Source organism: Chenopodium quinoa, unplaced genomic scaffold (genome assembly GCF_001683475.1).
Source record: "Chenopodium quinoa cultivar QQ74 unplaced genomic scaffold, ASM168347v1, whole genome shotgun sequence".
NCBI classification, from domain to species: Eukaryota; Viridiplantae; Streptophyta; class Magnoliopsida; order Caryophyllales; family Amaranthaceae; genus Chenopodium; species Chenopodium quinoa.
The window spans coordinates 2,484,455-2,495,157 of record NW_018742903.1 but is presented as its reverse complement, the minus strand read 5'-3'; the positions used below and the strand labels follow the sequence as shown (position 1 = coordinate 2,495,157).

General features: G+C 39.6%; 1 protein-coding gene across 1 annotated transcript; it reads right to left on the bottom strand.

The window, feature by feature from the left end:
- Positions 1 to 4,940: 4,940 nt before the first annotated feature.
- Positions 4,941 to 6,152, bottom strand: LOC110727235 (MLP-like protein 34). The gene is made up of 2 exons (XM_021906801.1): positions 5,870 to 6,152; positions 4,941 to 5,451 (listed from the first exon to the last, which is right to left on the bottom strand). Exons 1-2 carry the CDS (start codon positions 6,057 to 6,059, stop codon positions 5,174 to 5,176), a joined length of 468 nt encoding a protein of 155 aa, XP_021762493.1. The 5' UTR covers positions 6,060 to 6,152; the 3' UTR covers positions 4,941 to 5,173.
- Between the last annotated feature and the right edge of the window lie 4,551 nt (positions 6,153 to 10,703).

Sequence of the window (10,703 nt, the reverse complement as noted above, 5' to 3'; positions counted from 1 at the left end):
GAACCCTGCATCAAGTAATTTTTTAACTTCGGCGGCTGCCGCCTGACTTCTTTCTTCGCCATGGTTCCGCTTCTTCTGCCTTACCGGTTTCTTTTTCGGATCCACGACCAGTTTATGTACCGCCAGATCAGGACTGATGCCTGGAATTTCATGGCCTTCGAATGCAAAGATGTCCTTGTATTCTTTCAATAGTTTGTGAAAGTCGTCACCCAGGACCCTTAGAGCAGTCGTCCCAACTTTGACTGTTCTGTCAGGACGCGAGTCATCTAAGATTAGGTCCGTATGCTCACCAGTTGGCTGAGGGCGGAATTCATCCGACCGCTCCTCTGCCAATGATTGCTATTTTCTGTCTTTTCTTGTGGTCCCCGTCTGGGATGCCTTTCTCTTCTTGCCGCCTGCTTCTTGAACAGGCGCACTCTCCTTGACATTGTCAAGGTCTATTTTTCCACCACTCGACCCAGCGGCCATAACAGTGGGCTTGACATCCGAGAGATAGCACTCTCGGGCCATCCTTTGATCTCCCCTTAGGGACCCGACTGTTCCATTATCCCTCTCAAACTTGAGCAACATAAGAGATGGGATTACAACAGCCTTGGAATTATTCAGGGTTGGTCGTCCCAGAATCATGTTGTAGGCCGAGAGTTCTTCTACTACCAAGAACCGGACTACCATGTGTCGTCCTTCCCCTTTTTCACCCAGGCGGATGGGTAAATCCACTCGTCCTACTGGGAGGACGACTCCTCCTCCAAACCCTACTAAAGGGTGGGGTGCCGGATGTATGCAATCAGTCTGATATTTTACTTTCGACAGACATTTGCTACTGATGAGATCCGAGGAGCTTCCGGTATCTATGAGGATTCGGACAACTCTCTGGTTGGCCACTTTACATTCAATAACGATAGGGTCGTCATGCGGCCCTCTTACCCCTCCTAGATCTTCTTCAGTGATGACAATCTCAGGAAATGAATATTTGGAGGGCCGTTCTTGGTGAACGGAATTTACATCTAGCCGTCTGATATTGTCTTTGTTGCCCCTAATAGTGGGGCCGCCTCCTGAGAAGCCGCCTGCAATGGTGTAGACGACTGCATCATCTGTATCGGAGCTGTCGGCCTGTTGATTCTTTTTGGCCGACTGCTTTTTCGAGGAAGTGTTCCCCGTAGATTTCTTGACATAAGTGTCAAGATCACCTTGCTCAGCCAGGCGGTCCAGATACCGCATGAGACTGATGCATTCATTGGTGTGATGACCAACATCTTCATGATAATCACAGAATTTTTCTTGGTTCCGGTTGTTTGCAGAACCCTTCATGGGGACCGGCTTCTCAATTGAGATCCGTCCCTTGATTTCCTTTAGGATAAATTGGCTATCCTTGTTAAACGCATACTTTGGGGAGTATGGTTTGAATTCTTTTTTCTTCTTCTGGGCCGGCTGTTTAGAGGAATCAGCCGCCCAGACCTCTTTTCTCTTCTCATCTTTGTTTGACGACTGTTTCTGTCGTCCTTCTCTTTTGTCGGACCTTTTCCCGTCTGACTGTTTTACCTTACTACAAAGATCAGTCGCCTGTATATAGGCTTCCGCTTCAATCAAGGCCTCTTGAAGAGTCGCCACCCTCTTTCGGACCAAATTAAATTTGAAGGTCGACCCGTCTTTGAGACCTCTGAAAAAGTCAGTATAGGCTACTTCATCCGGTAACCCTTGAATCTGTATTCTCATCAGGTTAAACCGCCTGATGTAAGAACGAAGCCCCTCCTTCTCGCCCTGCTGAATCGTTCCTAAATCAAGGGTCGTCTTCTTCGCAGGGATGTTCATGGCGAAGTTGGAGGTGAATAAGTAAGCAAGCGTCCTGAAGTTATTTACACAACCAGTCGGCAGGTTGCCAAACCATTGTTGTGCGATTCCTTTGACAATCGCTGGGAAACACTTGCACCAAGTGGGATCATCCAACCCTTGAAGGTACATCAGGTTGGTGAATGCCATCAGATGGTCTTCTGGGTTAGTAGTGCCGTCATAGGCGCCTACTAATACATTTTTCACTTTGGTCGGCTGAGCGCCTTCAGTAATTTCCTTGGAGAAGGCCGACGGCTGTTCGTCAAGTCTAAGCAACCGTAGCTGCCAGTCCATAGGTTGGACATTTTTTGCTGCATGTCCACCAAACGGAGGTGGCTGCAAAAAATATTGTTGTTGCGGTACAAACGGTAAGTTTGGTACCGCCTGGTCGCTATGAAAGCCGGACTGACGGGAGGTGCCGCCTGACTAACTCTCATGATACGACTGAGTATGCCTCATCGAGGTATTACGCAGACTGTCTTGGAAGTTTGAAGTAGAGGCCGACTCTGACAATCGGTCACTGTTCTTCTGCTCTAGCAGTAGCCGAGCATCTGTGTATGTTTTCCTCGACCCGTCCGCCTGAATATGACGAACAGGTTTCCTCTTTCTTGGAGTAGGAAAACGGTATTTTGTGAAATCAAGGGCAGGCGGCTCCCACTTCCTAGATTTAGGATGAGGGGTCGCCTCACGCCCTTGAACTGGCTTCCTCTTCCGTGAAGTGGAGGGTTTCTTAGCCAACTGCTCCTTGTCCAGAGCAGGCGGCTTCTTGTTGATCAACTCTTGAATTTCTCCCTTGAAGTCCCTCATGAAGGTCATGAGTTCGTTCCTTGTGATGGGAGCAGACCCATCAGTCGGCTGCTGCCGAACAGGCGGTGCGCCTGCTGGCTCACTTCCAGTTTGAAGATGTTCCCGTTCCCTCCTTTCGGTATGACGGGTACGTCGGGCCCTTATGGTCCCGTCTGAAGCTGTGTGAGCTTCAACTTCAAATTCATTCTCAGTATCGTGGTCCGACTGAACTAGAGGGTCGTCCAGGGGACGTCTCTCGTCAGGAGCCGGTACAAACGTGGATGCCATCTCAGAAGTACTCTCCCCACAGACGGCGCCAAAAATGTTTTGGGGTTTCCTGATGTCCCGCGGGAGAGTTACAATTCCGAGACTGGAACCGGACGCCTGTACCTGCAAAACAAACAGATGCTCCGGATGATTGGAGATCCGCCTCCGACGGTCAAGTTAGTACTTGATTAAGGAGTAATTAATGCGGAAATTAAAGTGATTGGGTCTCTCTAGGTGAGAGTGTTTAATGTGTGTAATCTGCGTAATCCCCCTTAATGAGGATTAAGGGAGGTATTTATAACCTCGGGAAACGTGCCAATCCTAGGTTTAGGTTAACCTTGGGCTGATTGGGCTTCCCTCGGAAGTTGGGCCTAGGTGGCCGACTTCTCCATTAGGCATGGAGTATGCCACGTGTCATGACATAATAGGTCCAGAGTGGACGAATAAGCGTGTGCCACGTGGCAAGCCCTGAGAGGTCCAACTGGGGGACACTTGGCAGGACCGGATTGGGCCACGTGGCGCATTCCGATTGGTGGGAGCAAAATCCCCTAATCAATAATAATAATAATATAATATCATAGTAATATAATATCATATAATAATAATATAATATAATATAATATAAATTAAATGATCATAATAATAATAATAATAATAGTAATAATAATGATAATAATAATAATAATAATAATGATAATAATATTAATAACAATAATAATTAAACATTAATATTGATTAACATTAAAAGTAGAATATTGAAATAATTAAAATAAAGTCAAATCAGAAAAAATAAGTTCAGATCAGATCAGATCAGAAAAAATAAGTTCAAATTAGATCAGAAAAAATAAGTTCAGATCAGATCAGATAAGAAAAAAATAAGTTTAGATCAGATCAGATCAGCTAAAATCAGGTGAACTAAACAGCCTCTAAGTAAGAGAATTTTGGATAGATTTTTTAATATTTAGTTAAATAATATATTTTAGTTTTGTGCCCGGGCGATGCCCGAATTATTGATAAAAATTATAGGATAAACTTTTTGGCTTAAATTTTCATTAATACAGTCCTGTAATCCATTTTGATAATGCAGGATATTTAGACATCTGATATCCTATCGCTTATTTATAGAATTGTGTACTTTTTGTAGTTTTGTTTGTAAATAGATGTCTATGTTAATTATTGACTTAAAATTATTGTTATTGAAATTAAATTAATTTTACTAAACTTAAAATATTTTTACCAAACCAAAATTATTTTTACAGATTAAAACTTATTTTTACTGATTCTCTATTATTTTAACTAAATTAAATCTATTATAAATGGATCTTATTTTAAAGAACTTTATGAAACAAATTTTATGATGGAAATAAAACCGAGTTATAGGAAATTTATTAAAAGTTGTGATTACTTTTGTATTACATATGAAATATTAGAAGTATAGTGATAATAAAACTTTATACAACATTTTTATCTTAAAAAATCTATCCAAAAATCGTTTACTTAGCATCATATGTGTCATAATAATACCTATTTGTCGCCTACGTGGCGCGACACTTGGTGAATAACTGGAATGCCAAGTTTCGCTATCTTGTGGCCAGACTGCGAGACCGGCTTTATTTATTAGTGATATAATATGATATGAAAATGCTATACATAGCCTTTAGGGCTACATATAAGCATTAAATACACACTAAAAAATCGTATAAATTTAGAAAATCATAAAAATATAAACATTAATTACACTAATTTACACGCCCAACTCAAATAAACTAACTCATATCTAAATACCTCATATTATGGGGGAGGGAGTAATGTCCACTTGAAATACCCAATACAGACTTGTTAATTTCACATAAAAATGACAATTATAACCAAATACAAAAAGCCTGCCTCACCTTAGTGAGATGGAACCACAGCTAGCGACGACTCTTTCTTCGAGTTAGGATTCACTTCACCTCTCTTCTCTTGGCATTTACATCTAGGAACAGAAAATAAAAATAGAGAAGCTCTCACTACCTCTTTGTCAATGCCAAAAACATTTGATGAAATTCAACCACCAAAAAAAAAGTCAATCATAATACAAGTCTTATTTAGTTTAAAATTTGATGCAAACAACAATAACTAATAAAACATACAACTTCTTACGCATATCATTACCGGAAACAATTACATGCTAAATGGCAGAAAATGATCACATATAATTTAAACACATAATGAGATAGACTTCATGAATAGGAAGTATGTGTCGCACCAAAACGGCGTTTCACTTCCTATCCTTATTCGATGACATTTGTCTCTACTTCTTTACACCATGGTGATGATCATCGATGTCTTTGGCTGCACCAAGCAAAGAATCGAGCAGAGCGGTTGGTTCGGGGATACCAGGATGCAATTTCTCGTACTCGATAATCCACTTCACTATGCAAGTATCATTGTCCTTAGGTATCACCTGGCATGTTCCAACAATGGTCTTATACTCCTCCAAGACATCACCTTCAATACATCGTTGCCTCACCAACTTTTTCTCCTTGTCAATTTCTTCGATTATATTCTTTGCTACAAGTGGTTTACCACCTATATATGAACATGATTAAACATTAATAGTCATTGATTGAGTAGCTAATTTTAGGTTACATATGGCGACAATCCCTGAAAAGGAGTTAATACTGATAAGTTAATAAATGAGATGAATACCGTATTAATTGAAACTGATAAGGTCGGTGTGGAATTGAATAAGGTAATTGATTACATAAGATGTTTGGTAGCACTAATTTTCTTAATCTCTATAACTTCTCAAATAGCTTTTTTGTGATAAGTAAAAAAATAGTAACTTTTATTCTTTCAATCTTTGTTATTACTCGTACAAATAATTTCATAAAAATAAATTTGTAAACATACAAAGGACAACAAATTGAGAATATATAGCTAGGTAATATTAAGTACTCCGTAATTTGCATATATATATACTCCGTATAATTACGACAATACGTACCTGTGTTATACTTCCAAACGATGATAGAGCCATGCTTACCAAGTTCGCCCTGATGCAAGTCACAACTTTGGATGAAATGAGGTGCGGCATGAGATACATGATGAGGTCTACTCTCATATATCTCATGGTACACATCTCCAGCTCCAGCTCTAATCTCAATTTCACCCTCAATTTTACGTTTAAGACCCATAATTATTGTTATTGTTATAATTATTTGTTATTCGCTATAATTAGTATCTCATATTTATAGGGAACGAACCACTGCATGCGCAATTTAGATAACCCGGCTTGCAATTCTGCTTGAATAATCACGTGAATATGCATTCTTTGAGATAATTATATTTTACTTGTTCCATCATTATTCTTTTTTAGATAAATAGATTTTAGTCATCATCATTAGATATTGTAGACATCATTTTTGACATTTCCCACCTAATAAGTAGATTATTAATGCAATCATTGTGTACCTAATTCAGCACTTATGTGTGCTAATATTATGAATGTTGTTATCTACATATCTTTATTTACATTTTTTTAGAGTGAATAGATATGACCAGTTTAGGATTAATTGGCACAATGGCACTGTTGATGATTAGGTGACTCGTAGTAGTGCAGCCTTCCACTGCCCGATCGGGCATGGCTTGTCCGGTCAGACCGGGCGGTGAGAGGTGTGGCAAAGTATCTCGCAATCTTGCAATCCCCCACTGCCCGATCGGGCATGCCTTGCCCTGTCAGACCGGGCGGTGAGAGGAAAGCATTGCAAAGTGTCTCGTATGTATGTTGCCTCTCGCGCCCGATCGGGTATGCCTTGCCCGGTCTGACCGGGCGGAAGAGGAATACGATGGAGATGCGTTTTTTGCGGTTTTTTAGAGTTATCTTTTATTATCTTGAAGCCCAAGTATCTTTTAATTGGGGATTAATATAAAAACTTCCTGATATTAGTGTTAGGGTTAAGAGAGACAGAGAGAGAGCTATTAGACTTGATTCCTCTTTGTAATTCTTTGTAGTTTATAGTGAAATCTTTGATCTCGGTGCCCCATGGACGTAGCTATCACATTGATAGTGAACCACGTTAATTCTTGGTGTGTTGTTCTTATTGTTTGCATTGAATTTCTTTGTTGTTTTCTTTATTGTTTTTGATCTTTGCTTCCTCTATCGCACAGCAATTGGTATCAGAGCCAGGTTTAATCCTTGGAGAGTTTCTTGAGGGAAACAATGGCAGGAGATTCAACAATAAGAATTGAGAAGTTTACTTCGGGAAAAATGGTTTCGGGCTATGACAAATTAAGATGAAGGCTCTGTTAAAACAACAGCAGATATGGCGTCCGTTGGCTCCAAATAGTACTACTTCGGGGTCAGGAGATGGACTGACTGACTTGCAATTAGAAGTTATGGAAGATAAGGCTCACTCTACCATATTACTTAGCCTTGACGATCACATCATCACGGAGGTTGATGTTCAGGGAATGGCGGCTGAATTGTGGATGAAGCTGGAGTCATTGTACATGACTAAGTCGTTGACCAACAAATTATTACTGAAGCAGCGGTTGTTTAGCCTCCGAATGCAGTCAGATACTCCCTTACGCGAACATCTAGAAAAACTTAACTCTATTTTACTTGATTTGCGAAATTTCGATGTTAAAATTGATGATGAGGATGCTGCGTTGATATTACTTGTGTCTCTACCATCTAGCTTTGAGAATTTTGTAGAGTCTTTTGTTGTTGGTAAAGACTCACTGACCTTAGAAGAAGTGAAGGCAGCACTTCATACTAGGGAACTTCGTCAAAAAGCTATAGGTGATAATGGGGATAATGGTAGTGGGTTGTTTGTTAAGTCCGGGAAGACTAAAAAGAAAAAGGGGTTTAACAAGGGGAATAATGCTGGGTCGGGTGCTAGTAACGGCATGGAAGGATCTGGTAAAATTGCTACTAAGACCTGTTATTACTATAAAGAACCGGGTCACTATAGGGCTAATTGTCCAGTGAGGAAAAACAAGCCCCAAGCTACTTTAGTCGAAGAAAAACCGAAAGAGAGCTATAATTCAGAGGAAGACTTAGCATTAGTCAGTTTTGCTAGGTCTGGCAATTTATCTGATAACTGGGTTCTAGATTCGGGGTATTCGTTCCATATGAGTCCACGTCGAGATTGGTTTGATACATATGAGCCTCGCAATGGGGGTACAGTTATAGTTGGTAACAACGCTCCTTCTAAGGTCACATGTATTGGGTCCATGAGTTTGAGGACTGTTGATGGGCGGAGGTTAACTTTGACTAGGGTGCGGTATGTTCCTGCTTTAGGAAAGAATCTGATTTCATTGGTTACCTTGGACGATTTGGGGTACAATGGCGTGTTTTCGGATGGGGAGTTGTGTATTTACAGAGGTTCTGAGTTGGTACTTAAGGGTATCAAAAGGAACACCCTCTATGTCTTTGAGGGTGTTACACTGTCTAGTTTTGCGGTTTGTCCATCCGTATCTCACCAGCATATGACTAAGATTCAGCACATGAGGCTTTGTCATATGGGGGAGAAGGGGATGCAACTACTGTTTAAGAGGGGTCTTCTATCCGGAGTCAAGGTTGCCAACCTTGAATTTTGTGAGCATTGTGTGTTTGGTAAGAAACACAGGTCAAAGTTCAGCAAGGGTGCTCACATTACTGATGTTGTGCTCGATTACATCCATTCAGATTGATGGGGTCCATCTAGAGTTGAAGGTATGGGAGGCTACCACTATTTTGTGTCATTTGTTTATGACAAGTCCCGATACACATGGCTTAGGTTTCTTAAGTCAAAGGATGTGGCCTTCAAAGCTTTCAAGCAATGGAAAACTTTGGTGGAAAATCGACAAGGAAAGAAGATAAAGAAGCTACGAACGCACAATGAGCTAGAGTTTTGCAAAGACGAGTTTAATCAGTTCTGTGCAGATGAGGGTATAGGTCGGAATCATACCGCCAGGAAGACACCACAGCAGAACAGGTTAATCAGACGCTGCTAGAGAGAGTTCGATGCATGCTCTCTAATGTAGTGAAGGTTCAATGGGCACTCAAGAGGGGGGGTGAATTGAGTGTTAAGTAATCGTTAGCGATTTTTGCTTCTTTTCGGATTATGTGTAAGGAACCAGTTGTGCTGGTTCCCTTATGCAGCGGAATAAAACAAAGCAATAAAGAACACCACAGATTTAACGAGGTTCAGCCAACTCTGGCCTACGTCCTCCTATCCTAAGTCCTTTATTAATCTACTCCGAAAAATAAAGACAAAGAACACTCTACTGTTTCCCTACTCCGGGAACCAGTAAACCCCACACTCTACTCCGAATGTGCTCTAAACTTACCCTCGTAAGTTCCTAGTGTGTTTGAACTCACAAACACTCACCAAGTCTTCAACCCCTCTGTCAAAGACTTAATACAAGATCAAGAACTCTCTAATGATCTAACTCTCAAAAGTCAAATAGAGAAAAACGTTAAAACACTATTATGCTCTTGTGTATAACTTAATAATTGAATTAGTGCTTTTAGCTCTCAAAAATAAAACTCTATTAAAATGCGTGAGAGCCGTATCTGATTATTCAGAATAAGATGTATTTTATAGGTTAGTTAGCTAAACCCTAGTTACCTTAAATCATGCATATAAGATATATACGATTTATGGTAAGTATTTATCTTAATTGATTTGATCACAAGATAAAATCAATTTAAGATAAAATACTTCCTAGTTTTTAGCTAACCAAAAATATCATCTTTATTCTTAGCTGCTTGGATATATTTTAAATCAATATTTTTCGGAAAATATCTTTTTATAAAATCTTTGTAAAAACGGCAGCTTGAATAATCTGTTCAGTTAACCTGGTTCCCTGGCCTGGTTCCCTGAACTGAATATGTTATGAAATTTGTTCCAAACCTTGTACCAAATTTCATAACGATATTTAATATACTAAAAGCACTTTATATACTCAATTATATAAGTTATACTACGGAGCATTTACATGAAGTTCCTAAATAACTCTTTGAGTGTAGTCTTCCTTCATGCATTCGTTAAGTCTTGAAAGCTTCCATGAATGAACTCAATTATTGACCAAAGGACCTTCCTTTAAGTTGATCGAAAATTCTTTCAAGCTTCCAGTCTTAGAAATCAACTTAGATACTGCACATTCAACAAAGTTAATGTACAATACTAAATAAGTAACTGCCTTTCATAAAAGCAGTTTGAGAAAACAGTTTATACTGGTTTCCTACCAGTGCATAGCTCATTCATCATCTAACTGTTCCCTGTATAAAGATAAGTTAGTTCAACAAATATCTCATATAAGTAATAACTTATCTAGGGAAACAGTGTTCTATTTTAGCTGGTTCCCCCAACTGTATTGAACACTTTCAAAGACCTGTTTCCCTTAGCTGTTTGTCATCATTCAAAACTATCAATCAAAACCTAAGGGACTCAACAAATTCCCCCTTTTTGATGATGACAAACATTTGAAGTTTCTGCACCTGTGAACATACTCAAAAGAAAGTAGTCAAAAACTTCAAGGACTCAAGACTCAATGGAACAAGTCAGTTAAGCCAACTGGTTCCCTAAACAGAAACAGAAAATAAAATAAAGTCAAAGTAAAAGTAAAAAGACTCAAAAACGACTCAATCTAAACTAGTAAAGACTATAGGCTTCAACTTCAACTTTTTTCCCCCTTTTGGCATCATTAAAAAGATATGCAAAAGTAGCCTCTTATGCATAAAGTAACGTGCTAAACCATCCAATGGCATCAACCATTATACAAATAAAGTGCTGCAAAAGAAGGTCAGATTAGTCAAAGTAAAGCCATGCCAACAATAAAGATCATAGTTT

Excerpts from the sequence above, each read along its gene's own strand:
- LOC110727235 (XM_021906801.1), bottom strand. The coding sequence starts at position 6,059 with ATGGGTCTTAAACGTAAAATTGAGGGTGAAATTGAGATTAGAGCTGGA. Across the intron at positions 5,452-5,869 it reads CGTTTGGAAGTATAACACAG|GTGGTAAACCACTTGTAGCA; the intron begins GTACGTATTGTC and ends GTTCATATATAG.